General features: G+C 31.0%; 1 protein-coding gene and 1 long non-coding RNA gene across 2 annotated transcripts in view; one reads left to right on the top strand and one right to left on the bottom strand.

The window, feature by feature from the left end:
• The window catches only part of LOC143057664 (uncharacterized), a 90,801-nt gene extending 84,555 nt beyond the window's left edge, over window positions 1-6,246 (bottom strand). The window contains exon 1 of the long non-coding RNA XR_012972780.1: window positions 6,138-6,246. This is a non-coding gene — a long non-coding RNA (uncharacterized LOC143057664). The remainder of the gene's footprint in view (window positions 1-6,137) is intronic.
• The window catches only part of LOC143057661 (uncharacterized), a 31,116-nt gene extending 12,404 nt beyond the window's left edge, over window positions 1-18,712 (top strand). The window contains exons 4-12 of the mRNA XM_076231018.1: window positions 1,676-1,804; window positions 3,916-4,017; window positions 6,136-6,237; window positions 6,952-6,960; window positions 9,953-10,061; window positions 12,476-12,588; window positions 14,354-14,459; window positions 15,775-15,889; window positions 18,588-18,712. Of these exons, the coding sequence (XP_076087133.1) occupies window positions 1,676-1,804; window positions 3,916-4,017; window positions 6,136-6,237; window positions 6,952-6,960; window positions 9,953-10,061; window positions 12,476-12,488 (464 nt within the window). The 3' untranslated portion in view covers window positions 12,489-12,588; window positions 14,354-14,459; window positions 15,775-15,889; window positions 18,588-18,712. The remainder of the gene's footprint in view (window positions 1-1,675; window positions 1,805-3,915; window positions 4,018-6,135; window positions 6,238-6,951; window positions 6,961-9,952; window positions 10,062-12,475; window positions 12,589-14,353; window positions 14,460-15,774; window positions 15,890-18,587) is intronic.
• Window positions 18,713-19,228: the final 516 nt, after the last annotated feature.

Raw genomic sequence — 19,228 nt, 5'->3', positions numbered from 1 at the left:
TGAAGCCTTCCTTATGACTCTGCGTCCGTTTCCCGTCTTCTTTACGAAACTCAACATCTTTAAAACGAAGAAAATCGGACATGGGCGAAACTGTTCACAATTACATTAGGGTATATACTTTAAAAAATATATATATAGAACAGACGTAAATCTTTTACTATTTCTCGTACCTTTTTGCTATGTTTTACACAATTCTTCTTCTCTGACACTATTGCGACAAATTTAACCAAACTTGCCAACAATCATCATCAGGATATGTATTTTAAAAACAGTGTCTGAGGATCCCGTCTGTCAACTAACATGGCCACCATGGTTAAAAAAGACATAAGGATAAAAGAAAAAACGGACATGGGCAAAACTGTTCATAATGTTCAGCTCTACTATTTGTACAGATACTTCAAAACTTATTAGAGTTAATGTCATTTGATGTGTTTTTTTTGCAACCAATTGCGTGTTTGCCTTATACTATATCTTTAAAATTGTAATGGATAGATAAAAACTTAAATTATCAAAAATAACCAGCAAATCATAATAACAAGAAATAGAAAACCGTCCTACAACTCCTTATTTGAATTTTAATCCATTAATTATGGTGTTCATCATTCGTTTAGAATTTTGCCGTTTATCAAAACCTCTTTTCAACATAGAGCTATAAGTAACAGGCCAACTGCGTGCATGTCCGAAAACGCTCATCATTCTCATTGTTATAGTTGTTTGGTCAAATTCAAGTTTTAATGATTTTGTCTTATTTGTTTTCAATTACTCAAGCGGATTGCCCCTCATTGAGGGGGGTCCATGTAATCACTTAATCACAATTTAATTTATTTAGCCTACCAAAATAATCATATAAACATCAACTATGAAATTCTTGTTCTGGTTATCAGATAATCATTTTTCTACACTGGCTAGAGATATAGGGGGAGGGTTGAGATCTCATAAACATGTTTAACCCCGCTGCATTTTTGCGCCTGTCCCAAGTCAGGAGCCTCTTGCTTTTGTTAGTCTTGTATTATTTTAATTTTAGTTTCTTGTGTACAATTTGGAAATTAGTATAGCGTTCATTATCACTGAGCTAGTATATATTTGTTTAGGGGCCAGATGAAGGACGCCTCCGGGTGCGGGAATTTCTCACTACATTGAAGACTTGTTGGTGACCTTGTGCTGTTGTGTTTTCTATGGTCGGGTTGTTGTCTCTTTGACACAATCCCGAATTCCATTCTCAATTTTACTATAAAATCGGCCGTGTAATCACATGATTAAAAAGCTAACGAGGAGGCCCATTCAATACTGGTATTATGTACTGTCATTTTATTAATTGGTTTGTGCTCATGACATTTCTGATTAGCCTAGACAATTACTATTCACAAGATACCAAATGACCAGAATTTAACAACGTTCGAGCAACCTATTTGTTTTCCTTCAAAGTTGTTCTGATGTTCGACTCTTATGCACGTCTAGAAGGTTAAAGGTAGGTTAGAGAACATACATATTTGCTTAGACCGCTAAATACTTTGTGAGTCTGCTTCTAGTCAACGTTGAATTTTAACCAGCATTTTAACTAGTAATCAGTTGTTAGTCAATATAACTAGAAACGAAAAGAAAAGACAGATTATAGAAAATTCATATGTCAAATTTAATGTGTCCTTAATATCTAATATTTTTTAATTGTTTATAGGAAGTGGTCAACCGGTGTTTGATTACTGTCAGTCAAATCCGTGCCACAATGGAGGTCACTGTCACAATCACTATACTGTATATACCTGTAATTGTCCGATTGGTTACCATGGATATAGTTGTGAACATGGTAAGACATAAGACTTAAGTACATTTTTGAGTGATTTTAATCTGTGTATATTCCCACGAATCTCTAAATTTGATGGTACCTGTTTTTGTTTGATATTTTCAAACACATTTTCTTGGTAGATGCATTAAAAAAAATAAAGAAGATTCTTAGTATCGTCTAAATGTCAGAAAGGTGGTCGTAATACATTTGTACATGTGGTTATGGTAAAATAGAAAAAAAAAGAGTAAAAAATGCAAAAAGTTTCAAACATGCTTAATGTTACAAAATATGCTAACATACAAGCCAGCTGGCCTGTGGGTTATCTGGACTTTTAAGGTGCTATTTCACCAAAACAAAATATCTTAAAATTTAGTCCTCACTAAATTGTGAAATAAGATAATTACATAGTAAGTCCAAAGAAATAAGATAATTATATACAAAGATACCAAAGGGACAGTCAAACTCATAAATCGAAAATAAACTGACAACGCCATGGCTAAAAATGAAAAAGACAGACAGACAAACAATAGTACACATGACACAACATAGAAAACTAAAAAATAAACAACACGAACCCCACCAAAAATATACAGACACGTAATTAATACATAAACATACCAGTATATGCAGCAAATTACCAAAAAAAAATGACAATAACGGTAATCTCATACTCATAACAAAAACAACTAAATCCAACTTTTCCAAAAATTATTAATGAATAGGACAAATAAAAAAACATATATGTTTTTTGTGATAAATACACAATATGTGACTTTATTGAACATTGTGACCAAAGTTTAGATGGGTTTACAATATGCCGCCCCATATACAAATACGTTGTTTAATTTTTTAACAAATCATTCCTAACTTTTTGAAATTCATTTTCAGCTATAAATCGTAAGTATAAATATAGAAGATGTGCACATTTTTGATTTGACTGCCGGCAATCACTATGCAACTAACTATATGGTGTTTTTAGACTGTTGTTGGTATTCAAGTCCATGTTCTTATAAATAGATAAGACGATGTGGTTCTAGGCAAATGAGACAACACTCCATTCAAGTCACAAAATTAGTAAAAAGTTATCCATTATAAGTCAAATTACGACTTCACCTAGATGCATTGGCTCACACTGAACGGCAATCTATCAAGAGTCAATTAATAATGTAAAACCATTAAAACATGAAAACAAACAGACAAGCCTATATGAAAAACCAAAAACGAGAAACACTTATGATCCAAATAAAAAAACAACGCCTACTGAACTACAGGTTTCTGACTTAGCACTGGTTCACACAAATGCAGCAGATTTACAGGCACCTACCATCACCTTAACCTGAAGTTTTATTTCGATCAACATGATCAAATATACATACAAACAAAATAAAGTTAACATACACTAAACGAATAAGTTAAATAGATACATGGTTTTGTCGGTTTCTCTTTGACTCATACATTTTGATTGTTCCTTTTGTAATTTCCCCATTCTAATAGTCTTAGGTTTCTTGGAGGGATAATTTTGGAACAGTCATGACCAGCATTTATGAGAACAAGACTGTTTTGAGTAGTAAAAAGTTAAACTACAAAAATACTGAACTCAGAGGAAAATCAAATTGGAAAGTCCATAATCATATGACAAAATCATATGACAAAACACATCAAAAACGAATGGACAAGAACTGTCATATTCCTGACTTGGTACAGGCAATTTCAAATGTAGAAAATAGTGGATTAAACCTGGTTTTAAGCGCTAAACCTGTCACTTGGTTGACAGTCTCATCAAATTTCGTTATATTTACAATGATGCGTGAACTAAACAGATAGGGTCATTAAATTCATATCCTGAGAAAAACAGAAAAAATAGACTATTTCTATCATCCCTTATATACATTTCGAAAATACTTGGAAAAGGCAGCAGTTTACTCAAGCAAATATTGGTAACTAATGAAAAAGCAGAATATAGTTCACATTTTCAAATAGCGAATATTGCGATATGTAAGTCTCACGAGGTTATCAATCCAGGGAATTCAACAAAAGTTATGGTGTATTTAAGTAAACATAGAAAAAGTTAAAGAATATGAAACACCTAAAACTTATAAAAATGTATCACGAAGCAAATGTTTTTTTTATAGACTGTCATTCGAACCCTTGCCTAAACGGAGGATGCCAAAATAGTGCATCTGGATATACATGCAGTTGTACGCAAGGATACTCGGGCACTAACTGCGAAAAAGGTAGAACATTATTATAAGATTATAACATGAGATCTGTGTCCAACATTAATGATTAGTGAAAATCTTGCCTTGTAGAAATGTAATTGATTTAAAACTTTTCACAACGGGCATTAATAATTTTTATCTTACATAATTAATACTAATAGTAAATAGGAAATAATATACGTATTGCAATGTACACCCTATGCAAACGTCACCATGTTTTATATTCAGTAAGGACTATCCGATTGAATTTTCCTCGGATTTTAGTATTTTTTGTGATTTTAATATTTGTTTTAACCTTACATATCGATAAACATGATAAAGTAGTACAAAATGAATATGACTTTTCAGTATTTCTTGTTCTTTGGTCACTATTAGTTTTATATTGTGTCTGTTGAATAATTTAAAAGTTTCTTTTAAATCCAAATCACTGGCAACATCCCCAGGATGTCCATAGTAGATTTGACCAAAAATTGCTAGAGACCCCGTATGGTAGTAATCATTGCTATGAAATAATCCGCCCTAAAAGATGAAATAAACCGTTTCACCGGTGACTGTAATGTCATGTGACCGTTCGACGCATGATAACTCGGGATACACGTTTGCATGTACTGGTTCTAACTGTAATACAGGTATAAAAGAGGAACGAAAAATACCAGTGGGACAGTCAAACTCATAAATCGAAAATAAACTGACAACGCCTGGCTAAAATTGAAAGAAGACACACAGACAAACAATAGAACACATGACTCAACATAGAAAACTAATGATTAAGCAACACTCACCACACTAAAAATAGGGATAAACTTAGGTGCTTCGGAAGGGTAAGCAAATATAATCGATACAACACAAATGTACACTCTCGTATTGGTTACGAGAAGTCGATATAATTCATCTATTTGATAAGTAAAAACTTTGATTAAGAATGTAAATTACTTAATGTTTTAAAAGTAAATCATACATTTCAGCGATCAACTGTAAGTATTAATTTGTAGATAGACAAATATAGCTTGCACTTTAAATTGATTATATAGGTATAGGAAGATGTGGTATGAGTGACAATCAGACAACTCCCCATCCAAATAACAATATATAAACGTAAACCATTATAGATCAAGGTACGGCCTTCAACATCATGCATTTTGAAACCATATAAACAAAAACATCAGCCAAGACTGATAATAAACATTGTTGGCGTTAAATTTGCATAAATACTCATTAGAAAGAGATATGACATACCAAGTGGTCATATACAACTTATTAGTCGAAATAACTAAAACAATAAGAACAGAAACACACATTGGTATAGAAACGAAATAATTTTAGTCCTGTTTCATCACGTTCCGTGCAGTAACGTTACATATCAATTTGATGTGTACATGCATTACTGCCTGCTATCCAAAACCATGCTAAACATGTCAAGCTGATATACGTTTTGTGTATGAAAGTAATACATGCCACCCTTTACCTCATGTTGTAATGGCAAATTTATGTTCACACAGCATGTTTTTTTTATAATCTATGCGTTTGACTGTTCCTCTGGTATCTTACGCCCCTCTTCTACACAAACACTTTCATTCTGCAGCCAAACTAATCAAAAATTTGAAATACATCAAGTGGAATTGACCTTGTGACTTTGACGAGTTATACGATACAAAAAAACATGCTTTGGGAATGAAAATCATCATCACATGAAAGTGATCGTGAAATTGATTGTACCTTTCAATACATCAGTTTTGAAGTCTGATCACTCGACAAACTAATTATCAAAACAGCTAGCGTACCCCTAACCCTTTCGCCCCTTAAAATATGCAAAATTTCCTCAACAGGTGATGTGATGATTATAATAATTGCTAGCATAGTATGCTCATATCTTTTAATATGCTTTAATGACTTTAATAACTGCATATAGTTATAAACTTGTTTCTATACGCAACTTCCGACACTAACTAGTATTTCTTTTCAATTATTCATATTTATAATTTGTCATATACTCTAACAAGGATGAGATATCAAACATTGAAACTAGACGCTAAGATCCTAAATAATCTGCTTGTTTAAAGAATGTATTGACAGTGCAAGAAACTGATAATATGAATAAAATTTGCATAAATTAACTTCCTGTTTAATCTTAAGACTGTAGAACCAATCCATGTGTTCACGGACAATGCAACAATGGTCTCTCTGGATACACATGTTCATGTTTCCGTGGATTCACTGGTTTTAACTGTGGTACAGGTAAGACACCTACCACATACACGCACACACATATGTATTTGCTTTGGGAAATAAATATCAAAAACATAAATTTAAATCTAAAACTACTAGAAATAGCTGTATCGGAATTGATTTTTAAACAAAATCTGTCTTTTAATCAATTTAAAAAAAGCATTTTTTCAGTTTATTCAGTGCTGTTCAAACCATTGGGTTATGCCGGAGGTGATTCATTATCAGAGTGGACAACAACTATTATTTACCTGAGAGAAAAACAATCGGTCTTCTGGACACCTGATTAATGTACTCGCTATGTAAACGGCATGTTGTCAGTATTAAGTCATTTCCACTATATAGAGTCTATTGCATTGTTTTGATAATTCATAAACAAAATGGAAAAACAAAAATACCGAACTCAAAGGAAAATACCAAAAGTAAAAATTTCTCAAATGGCAAAAGGTCAAACACATCACACGAAAGGTAAACAACTGTCTTGGAACAGGCAATTCCTCATTTAGAAAACTGTGGATTAAACCTAATTTTACAGCTAATTGATCTTCTCATTTTTATAACAATCGAATATAATTTAATTATTTTTGAAACAATGTCTGAGCAAAACATACAGAAATTTCAAGGGAAAAAGTCACAAATTGAGGTACAGCAGTCAACATGGTTTTATAATTTATAATTTCCTTACACTTAAGTTAAACAACTTTTAAAGTAAACCATATATTTCAGCGGTAGACCGTGAGTATTAATTATTTGTAGATAGAAAAAGAGCTATTATGTTCTATAGTCTTTGTCAGGAAAGGTTGACACCGTGTTTTTGGTCGAAAAAAATTAAACATCTAATATAACCGAATTCATTCGAAATGACGTTTTTCAGTTAGTAGAATCAATCATCTTTCAAAACTACCAATAATGTCCTACCTTCTTTGTGCTTGCACTGTAAAATCCTGACTTTAACATTAAAAAGGACTTTTGTTCATTGTATATCCGCCATAAATTGTTTCTTTGAGACTCTTTTATTTAACTAATTAAAATGACAAAAAGATCCGAGCGACCCCAGAAAATAGACTTCTCGTTAACACTTCCAGTATTAAAAGAGGGACGAACGAAACTAAAGGGACAGTCAAACTCATAAATCTATTTATTCTTTAGTTTTCTATGTTGTGTCATGTGTGCTGTTGTTTGTTTGTCTTTTTCATTTTTAGCCATGGCGTTGTCAGTTTTTTTTAGATTTATGAGTTTGACTGTCCCTTTGGTATCTTTCGTCCCTCTTTTATATATTAATTTGTTATAAAAAAAACCTTTAGGTAGCTTTACTAACCAATTATGCATCATCATTGTCGAACACATAATTCTTTTAAAAAGGTCTACCTGGATCGACTGAATGTACACGGAAATATTTGCCACTGGTCTTTACTAAAACAACGATTCATTCATAAATGCATTACTAAAAAAGTGTGAGGTAAATTGTATTGTTCCTCTATTATCTCAGATCCATTAAAATAAACTTAGAAATAAAAAACATTACCCCCTTCCTTTGCTAAATACTCCTTAGAGAAGAAATACCATTTCGAACCCAACAGAAAAAAAGAAGTGTAGTAATCCTTAACATTTCAATCTTTTTTTTCGTCTGCTGCATTCTACGTTTTCTAATGCGTAATCGAGACATCTTTAGTATCTACTGCAAATCATCAAAATTGCATTCATAAAGGAGCTACCACTTAAGGTAAAAAAAGGGAGGTTAAATATTTTTCGAGCAAACAAATTTTGTTTTTAACATTTCTATTTCTATTTAACACTATAATGAAATCGGGAAACTCTGGATTCATAATATTTTTTTCATCTGTTAGACCAGAATATTTCTTTTATGAAATTAGAGGTCAGAATATTTTTCAAGGGAAAGTCCATTTTCCCCTTTGTGTTTAAATCAAATGCTACTTCCCTAACTGCTAAAAAAGTTGTCCGAAAAAAAATTGCATTCAGTTCTACGTAATGACATTTAAATGACATTTAAAAATGTGGACAAATCTTATGTACAGGTAATTAGGAAAGGTGTAAAGATGTAAACAAATTTAGTTTGAAACCAGTGACATCACATTAAACTAATTGTAAACATGTTTACTGTACATGGCGTTTGGTGTGAACACGGCCTAAGACTGTAAATGTATAAACGATGATATAATCCAAGTTCATAATAAATAAAGCGACTCACTTGCTTTTCTTCACTTCTTGTTTTAAGGACAAGGTTATTTGAATGTTCTCATTTTACATCTTATTTGATTATAGCTGTTTCACTCTAACTTTGATCTTATCACTCAACAAAATACGGATCAACGCTATAAAAAAAATTAAATACGTAGCACATGTATTTCATGCAATGCCAAGAAAAGCTGATTTAAGGCCGTGTTCACACCAAACGCCGTGTACAGGAAACATGTTTACAATTAGTTTATTGTAATGGACACTAGTTTCACATTAAATTTGTTTACATCTATACACCTTGTTTAATTACATGTACATAAGATTTGTTCAGCATGTTCATACTTGTAAACTATATGTCATTAAAATGTTCATTACGTAGAACCGAATGCAAAGTTTTTAGATAAAAATATCCTTCCCCCTTTTGAAGTTAAGTGGATGCTTCTTTATGAAAGCCATTTTGATTATTTGCAGTAGTTTGAAAATACAAAAGATGTTTCGAATACGCATTAAAAAACGTAAGCTGCAGCAGCGTGCTTACAGACGAAGAAAAGATGATTGAGATACAAGGGATCACTGCATTTCTATCTTTTCTGTTTGTTTCAAATTGTACTTCCTCTCTAAGGAGTATCTGGCAAAGGGAGGTGTTTTTGAGTTAATTTAACGGATCTGAGATTTTAGACAAACAATACATCAACCTCACACTTTTATATGATGCATTTTTGAGTAAAGAACAGTGGCAGATATTTCTGTGAGCGTCAAGTCGATTTGGGAAGACCTCTTCAAATGAATTTTGTGTTCGGCAATGATGCTGCTTTGAGTCTTGATAAGGGTTTTAATAAAACTGCGTTAGGTCTTTTTTCAAACAAATAAATATATCAAGTTAAGACAAATATTTCTGTAAAGAACTTTATTAATAATTGTTATAATTGCTCTTCAACTTTGTTCTTGTTTGGCTTTATAAATATTTTGATATGAGCGTCACTGATGAGTCTTATGTAGAGGAAACGCGCGTCTGGCGTACTAAATTATAATCCTGGTACTTTTGATAACTAATTATAGATATTAATTTTATCCAAAAAAACGTTTCCTCCTTAAATGTACACGGTAAAACTAATGTCCTATATCCTTAGTTTTGTGTACACTTAACCTACACATGGCCTACATTGATTATCGACTGTGTGTAGACAAAACATGATTTAAACAACATATAAACAATGAGTTTTATCAATGGGAACGCAATTGTGTTTAGTTTACGTGTGAGTTACACTAACACAATACCGAGTTTAGGTGAAAGATGAAATAGTTCATGGAGGGTACAACAACATATTAACATACATTCGAACCAACTTTATAGTTATTAACGGTATCAGGCTTATAATTTGATACGCCAGACACGCTTTTAGTCTTTTTTATATGATATGTTATATAATTTCTAGTTTTTAAATATATATTCCTTCAAATTCATCTGTCCGTTATCATGTGTATGTATTCAAACAGGAAGCTAAATTTAATATAGTGATTTTTTTAGACTGCAAGTCCAATCCTTGTGAACACAACGGATCTTGCCTTAATTCCCCATCTAGATATTTATGTACCTGCCAACAAGGATACACCGGTCAACAATGTCAACAATGTATGTATTAACATCATTTGTAACATTTTTAACAAACAACCCATTAAAATTAGATACCACTCTCAATGATGAGCCAACAAGGGCAATATATAAAACAATAGTAAAGAAACGATCGACTGTATCAACCAAACAAATGTGTGGAAACAAACCATCATATTTCTGAATTTGAACAGGCATTTTCCAAAGAAAGCAAACTTAACCTCACTCATGTATGGTAAAGATATATTGATCGTTACAAACTAAGCATGACTTGCGTCCTACATAACGATTACGTGTCGTTCATAAATGATAGACATACCAACCGATTCCTAAGCTGTACATGATTATATGATCAATGTTATTTTCATCTATAAAGAAAGCCGATTCTTCAGATAAATTAAAACATGGAAGTGAAGTCCTCACTGGCAAGAAAAAAACAGACAAAAACAAAAATGAATAAATAGAAAGAAGTCAAACGAGCCGCAGACATTAACATAATCCTAACTTATTGTATTCAATCCACATGACGTGTAACAGATAACCCTTATTGTTTAATAGGTCAAACATACCGAACTAAAATAGAATCTTTTTTCAAATGGCAAAATCAAAAGCTCACATATATCAAACTATTTGAGTGTCTATCTAATAAAAATATTCAAGATAACCATTATCACTCAAAAGTTTCTATGTTAACCATAATTTCTTAATCTTTATATTTTCAACCATCACTGATTAAACCGTTGAACGCACGCTCCAAATTTTGATTGGTTCAATCCAGTTTCTTTACCTGTGTTAAACATTTTTGGGGTGTTTTTTCTATATGTTTAATTAAGTCGACAAGTTCTGGATCACTAGTTTTATCAAAGTATATACAAATAATGTTGTGAACACACATACTAATGCACTGTGTTTTCTATTTTTTGCATTCCTTAGTCATTGATCGTAAGTACTTGTTTATCTTAATAACATGTGTTATACTTTATCATTTATACTAAGAACAATCGTAACGCTAAGCCGGATTTGTTCTTTCGAACAGCGGTATACTACTATGAACCTAGTTTATATTTGATGACTGCTAGTAATGAGGAAAAATTGTTATTATTGCAAAGCAATGTAATATTTCCCACAGCAAGTAACCAAAAGTTGCATTCTAATACTGCACTAGTGCAATAAATCTTCAAAATTCATGACGTCATCAACGACAAAATCTTAGTTTGAACCAATTTTTCTTTTCAAATATTATATTGCGATACAGTAAAAGGGTTATTGCATGAATTTTGGGGAATATTGTCCGTCGTAGAATTTTATATTGCACTCGCAAGCTCGTGCAATATAAAATTCTACTCGGGACAATATTCCCCAAAATTACACAATAACCCTTTATTATGATCCAAATGATGGTAATATTGATAATGCAAGTATATAAATTGTCTATTAAAAAACAAACTGTTAACAAAAATGAAATTTCATGATTTTCGTTTGAATAAAATTGAGAATAGATATGGGGAACATTTTAAAAGGACAACAACCCGACCGATAACAGCCGAAGGCTATAAATGGGTCTTCCACGTAGAGAGAACATTGCACATCCGGTGGTAGGTCGCAGCTACATATCTAATGTAATGTTATTATTCAAGTTTAATACGTATAAAACTTCAGAGACGGATCGAGTCACAATGTCAGATTTAACGGCTTTGATTTCAGTCTGAAGTACCAAAACAACGGTTATCGCAACGTTTAATAATTTTTGGTTTTTTAATGCTCTTGACATTCGTGCTTGATTTGAGTCGTAAGTCTAATGTAGAAGAATTATGTGTCTGGTGTATAAAAGCCTTGTATCTTTGAAGATTTGTTGATATATGGAGAAACCCTTCAATTAATCCGTATTGTCATGTATTGCTATAACCAATTTGACTGTCTATTTTATCATTGATATGGTTACATTTATAAATAAACTGTTTATAAATATTGAATTTTTGAAATACTAAGGCTTTTCTACCTCAGACATGGATTACCTTAGCTGAATTTGGCAAAACTTTTAGAAATTTTGGTCCTCAATGCTCTTCAACTTCGTACTTTATTTGGCCTTTTTAACTTTTTTGGATTCGAGCGTCATTATGAGTCTTTTGTAGACGAAACGCGCGTCGGCGTATATACACAAATTAGTCTATTAGGAGTTTATTTGTACCTGATGCTTAAACATGTCAACCAATTTATGCTGTGAAATAGACGTTAAGAAAATGTACTAATAACACTTAAACGGTAGAAAATGAAACGACCTTGAAACTTTTAAACTTTTACTGTCTTTGTTTTAGTTCGTCTTCTTATTTTTCTTATTTCTTCAGTTTGTTACATTTGTGTTGTAATGTGCTCTTGTATACCTTATAAATATGTAAACTGGAGACTAGCTATATATTTTGAACATATTATATTAAACAGATTGTTTCCCTGATCCGTGTAATGGAAAAGGAAAATGTATCAATACACGAAGTGCGTTTGTATGTCATTGCCACAATGGGTATACTGGATCAACTTGTAACCAAGGTATTTACGCATCATCAATAAAAAAAAACCCTTACAACAAATCACCAAAAAATAAGCGCCCATTAGTATTTCAAGTATAAACTAGTGAAACAATGTTTAGTACATACTTTACTACACCGTCTATTGATCTACAATCTCTGATGAAGGACAAAAAGAAAGGCATCGACTGGACTACGAAAACTATATTAATATACATAATAATAAGGGTGACAAGTAGGCCGAATGGTATTGGAGCTTTACTTAGGGAAGGCGATATTGCGATGATACCACAAATGCATTGTTTCGCATGCAGCTGTTTGTCACGAATATGATATGTTGTTGGTAAAAAACTTATACATTGTCATTAATCATGTTAATGTAATATTTCCTATTTTCCTATTCATTTTACTTTTGATCCTCCTAATAGTGGGTAACAAAAAAAGGGCGAAAGATAAGTGAGGGACAGTAAAACTCATAGATCAAAAATAAACGGACAACACCATGACTAAACACAAAAATATTTAACATTCGTTATAATCAACCTCTACAATACCAATTCAGCAACTTTGTCAGTAAAATGTTTATAACGTGATTTAGTGATGAATGATGATGCTTTCAGACTTTGTTTGATGTTAAGATTCATGTCATTGATTCTTACCGTCATTTTTATATGTGTCAGTTATTTCAACAACGTATTTTCTTTTTTGCAGTTGTTGACTGTAAGTATATGATAATTAACTTTAAAGTTGTTTGCTCCTGTTGTAGGTCGTTTTATACATGTATTGCCTTTAAAAAGTTTCCCCGCTAGCCCTTACTCTTCTTTTCATAATTTTATAACATATTTTTAAAAGGCAATATTTGAAAATTTTAGGAATCCTTGTTATTTTTACATAGTTTTTAAGGAAAAAAGTACCAATCCTAAATGTATGAAAAAATCTCTCTCGCCATAATTTCAGTTAAAAATACCAGATATGAAAAATCCATAGTTTTATACATGTATTGCCTTTAAAAAGTTTCCCGCTAGCCCTTATTCTTCTTTTCATAATTTTATAACATATTTTCAAAAGGCAATATTTGAAAATTTTAGGAAACATTGTTATTTTTGCATAGTTTTGAATAAAAAAAGTACCAATGCTAAATGTATGAAAAAATCTCTCTCGCAATAATTTCCGTTCAGCATATACCAAGAAAGAACACATGGACATAATTTTTACTGATTTATGTGTTCCTTTTCTTTGTTTATATATTAACAATTTGTGACAGTCTTTTAAAAAGCTTGTTATTTTAAAACAGAGTAGTGAACAGCGTTAAACTCAATAGTATATTTTGAGCTTGAAGTGTCTTTCCTAATTGATTTTGATATTATCATTGTTAAACTACTGTTGCCTTAGTTTGCCGTAGCAAATTATACTAATTCAAAGTTCTGAAAAAAATGTCATTGTTTTTATAACATTGGTATTCATAGAACGATTTTGTATTGCACTTTGTTAACAGTTGAAAGGAGCATGAAGTGAAACGCACAGTTTCTAGTACTATCAAAAAGGAATTTACATAAAAAAGACTCTGAAGAATATTTTGTTGGGTTTTGCATAGCTGATTCCATGAAGTATCTTGCAAATTTATAAAAAAATACTATATTGTTTAAGAGAGAACACAGTTTAGTTTAAATAAAAAGTTTAGCAAGCATGTAAAATTTAGATTTTATTCGTTTATAATAAAAACAAAATGTTAATGAATAATACACATGTTCTGATTACTAACATTTAAATATTTCCAAATTCCATTTTACCCTAGACTGTGCTGCCAATCCTTGTATACATGGAATGTGTTCTAATAACATCGCAGGATATACATGTGCATGTGATCCTGGTTATGAAGGAACAAATTGTGATACCCGTAAGTAAAACTATATACCCTTCATCTAATATTTCTAGGACATCGGTGGCCGAGTGGTCTAATTTGTTACTACAGTAATCACTAGCTAGTCAACACTGAGGTTGTGTGTTCTAATCCCGTTCGTGTGGGTGCACTCGAATCCATTAATTGACTAGGATTGTCAGTTTAACTTTCGAAGGTCAGTGTTTTTTTCCAGGAACTTCCTCAAATAATAAAATCTAACCGCCACGAAATAATCAAAAGCATGCTTAAAAAAGGCGATAAAACACAAAAAAATAGAAAATCAAATCTAACTAGTAAAACATCGGCATTAAACTAAGCCACATGTCAATGTTTTGTTCAAAGTCATAACATAACTGATATTCTCCTTAAAATTTTCAAAAGGTCTATTTGCGATTCGGTATGACCACACCCTGACATATTGTAAAGTCAATTGTCCATGTAAGGTTTCTTTTAGGCATATCAAATTAGGACGCTGTACGCGTGTGGTACATATTTTTATTGGTGTGTCTTTGGGAAATATCATCGTTGTTAAAAACAATGTACACCAGATGCTTATTTCGTCAATTTCCATAAACATTAAAATAGGCATTTAAATATTTTACCAGACAAACTTATCAGACTGGTTCCTATCATATCTATTTTTACATCATACAGTCATTTAAAAATTGACGTAACACCAGGCAGTACATGATTATTATATGATAATGCTAGCGAAATGAGTAAATGTTGCATAAATAAATATGTAAAGGCATGTCTTTACTGTATAACGTATACATATACATGATATATTACATATATTTACATTAATTTAAATCTTTACTTTTAGTGCTAAATCGTAAGTATAAGTTTTATACAATATTGTATCGTCATGTACAAGTTTCCGTTTCTTACCGTGTTTCATATAGAAGTTTGTTTATTTGTCTTCCATTAAGACCATACGATAACCATTTAAGAAATAAAACAGAAAGGGTATACGTATATGTCATTCAAAACTCAACAGAAATAGTATACTGACAATATCGTGTCAAACAATACTAATTTAAATAAAATTTAAGAAATGTTGAAATAATAATTTAAACACAGCACAACTATTTCTGATATTATTTAAAAAGAAAGAGTCTTTGTCAATGTTGGCGTTTGATTTTAGCTTATATTATTTAAGATTGAATAACACTTATTCTATCCTAAACTTAGTTGAAATATATCGGAAAATAAATCAAAATTCATTTCATACAGATCATCATTTTGCAAAATATATATACAATTGTATTGATAATGTGACGTGTTGTTATTGTTTGAATTTATTTATTTTCTAGGTTGTTCAAAACAACCATGCGTACACGGCAGATGTGTGAATGGTGCAACACAATTTTCGTGTGTATGTTATACTGGTTACGAAGGTCCAACGTGTTCTCAGCGTAAGTTTAGCATGTTTTATATTATTTTTGTATGCAGCTGTTGCGTTTTTCTTTTTTTCTAAATTAGAAAGGCTTTTAACAAACCTAAACATGTGATGTGCTACGTGACAGACATAGATTTAACTAGTAACGCCCAGTTTATATAATGTTAGCTGTGTCTAAACAACTGAGTGTTCTCAAATCTTATATTGAACAAGTGTCGAAAAGACTCTTTAATGATTAACAATTTTATGACACAAATTGTTCTTTAAGATTTTCAATATATCATAATATTTTTAATTCCAGAAAATCGTGAGAAAATGTCTGTAAAGTGATAAAAGTAGACATGGAACAAAACATACCTTTATTGTTGTCTTCTGTAACAGTTAACATATCTTTATTTTCCCTCTTTTATGTATGGATTATGAAATAAGGATTCAAACGATTTTATTGGGTTTAAGAATTTGATGTTCTCTTATTATTACACAAAATTATTTCTATATATACTAACAATCTGTGTAATTCAACTTTATTGCAAAACAATCTCTAACATCTTACAAAATATTTAACAATGAAGCACACAAAAAACGTGCAGAATGAATATAACAAAACATACATCAATCCACTATATTAGTGTTTTGTGTTACACAGCGCATGATAATCAGTGCCTCTTAATTTAACATCTAAATCTAACACAAGTTTTAATTATTTTGAATATTTCAGAAATTGATTGTGAGTACTTTTATATGCATTTATACAATCTGACGTTAAAGATTCGTTCGAAATATTAATAACACATAAAATCTAGTAATTCAAAGTAGATATATTGCATTGATAACAACTTCTGGAACATTTATATACATATATATAATTAAACAATTCTCTATCAAGGGCGTCAATTTATTTGATAGCAACATGTCTTAAGAACAAAAATGAGATACATTTTCCTTCTTGACTAAGCATTTTTTCCTAAAACACCATTGTTTATGTCTTTAAAAAAGTAATATAAAAAAATGACGATGTGGTCTGATTGCAAATGAGACAACTCTCCATAAGGGACACAGAACTTAACAACTATAGGTAAGCCGATAATACAACTTCTTCAAAATTTTCACGACTTGTATTTTGTTCTTTGCATACTATATATTTACTTTGTTTTTTTTTCCTATAAAAAGTTATAAAGGAACATTATACACGATTTTATATTCATGTCATTGACTTTCCTTCACAATCGGGGTGCAGGTAAAGTTAATTTGAATTTTATAGGAAAGAAACAGGAGTATTCTGACATTTGGAAGTTTAAATGACAATTTAATAATTCAAAGATGGTCCAATGAATACATTATACTACTATGTTAATACAAAAGCAATCTCATGTCCCTCAGTGTATTTGGCTATTTTTTGCACAGAATAATTTTTTTGTTTGAAAGCTTACATATTTTTGAATACGGTTTAATTTCCCAAATATGAAATGTGATGGTCATTCAAAGGTTTATCGTAGATCTTCATTACACATATTGGAATTTGTAATTTTTACAATATGTACGAGAAAATGTTACTTGTTACAATTCACTATAAAGCAGGAACTACAACTTTGTTATGTTTTATAAAACAGCTATTTTACAGAAAAAAAACCTTTGTAGTTTTTTGTATAATATTTTGTATTTGATATTTTGCAACAGAGAAAGAATATTTAAGATAACCATATGATTAGATTGTCGAGTTTATGATCGTTTTGGATCAACGAAATTTACACGATATATTTTATTTGTAGTTTGATCAAAAGGACCACCCACGAAGCTAGAAAATACAATTAATTTTCTAATTCCTACTACAATTAAATATTAATTAGTATTATAATTTCCACTGTTATTAATATAGTTAGATAAGTCATACTAATTTAATCTTGAATTTCATCAAAATTCTTTCTAAATGCTTTTAACATGTGTTAGAAATTAAATATGACGTCACTTTTGACGTTGTATTGACTATGGCTAACAGGGCTGTGATTTTGTAATGTATTCGTTTTTATTCTATAGCTAGTCTCCACTTCAGTTTAATCATATATATATATATATATAGATATATATTATATAGTCATTTTATAAAATTTACTGTTTGCAAAATTATGCATTATTCTTGATAATAATGATGTTGTTGTCACAGACGGATAACACAGGCATCACCACTTTTTGGAATTTTTGTCCTCGGCGATCTTCAACTTTGTAGTTGTTATTGCTTTCAAACATTTTACATCTGAGCATAGTTTTGTGTGGACGTAGCGCGTGTCTGGCGTATAAGAATATGTTTTAATCTGTTACCTTTTGTTGGTTATTATTTGTTTGTTTCTATGTCCTATAGTTTCTCCCATTTATCTGTTTATTTATTGTAACCCTATCGTGTTATGTTGACATTTTAATGATATAATTAACACTACCATTAAAGCGGGAGGTTTGACATGCCACAAAACCAGTTTCAACCCACCATTTTTTTCATAAAATGCCCTGTACAAAGTCATAACAATGGCAATTGTTTCTTTAAAGTTCGTGTCTGTGTCTGTTACATTTCGGTGTTATGTCTCTAATGTCTCTTATATTTGATACGTTTCCCTCAGTTTTATTTTGTAACCCAGATTTGTTTTTTCTCTATCGATTTATGAGTTTTGAACAGCGGTATACGACTGTTGTTTTTATTTGCTAACGTATTTTTGTTTAAATGTTGATTCTTTGCAGACTGTTCACAACACACATTTACTTGCCAACATGGTGGAAATTGCACAAATGACCGTATAAGTTTTAGATGCACATGTCCACTAGGTTATACTGGATTTCACTGTGAAATTGGTACGGATTTATGTTTCTTACTTTAAGTCTATATATCAATTATAGTCAGTGACGATGCTTTTTAAATTAAACCAAATCTGGTACTGTTGGAATAGATAATTAAAGGTATATTCATGGTGTACTGCCATCGTGGATTCCAGATTCACAGTACAAAATCGGTCTAATGCTTTTCCAAAATCTTCAAATTTCGAGACAGACTTACAACTTATTGGTTAGACTGTCTATACTAAAAACATATTAGTGATGTGTTTCATTATCTAAAAGTTTAAAAAAAATACCAAATAATACTCAGAATAATTTGAGCATTTTCAACTTATCTTTTTAAGCTTAAAATCTTTTAGTAGAACAATTATACTGGAGTTGTAGGGGAATTTTAAATATTTACTGTAGGAAGAAAACGAGGTCGGTGACACCATTTTATTTTTATTTTCTTAAAACCAATATTAAACCTGTAATCTCAAATTTTATTTCAAAATTTTATCTCAATTCTTTTTATGCCAAAAAATGTGTTTTCCAATGAACAGATAAAG

The sequence above is a fragment of the Mytilus galloprovincialis genome, chromosome 13, assembly GCF_965363235.1.
Source record: "Mytilus galloprovincialis chromosome 13, xbMytGall1.hap1.1, whole genome shotgun sequence".
NCBI classification, from domain to species: domain Eukaryota; kingdom Metazoa; phylum Mollusca; class Bivalvia; order Mytilida; family Mytilidae; genus Mytilus; species Mytilus galloprovincialis.
This window is presented reverse-complemented; position numbering and strand designations above follow the sequence as displayed.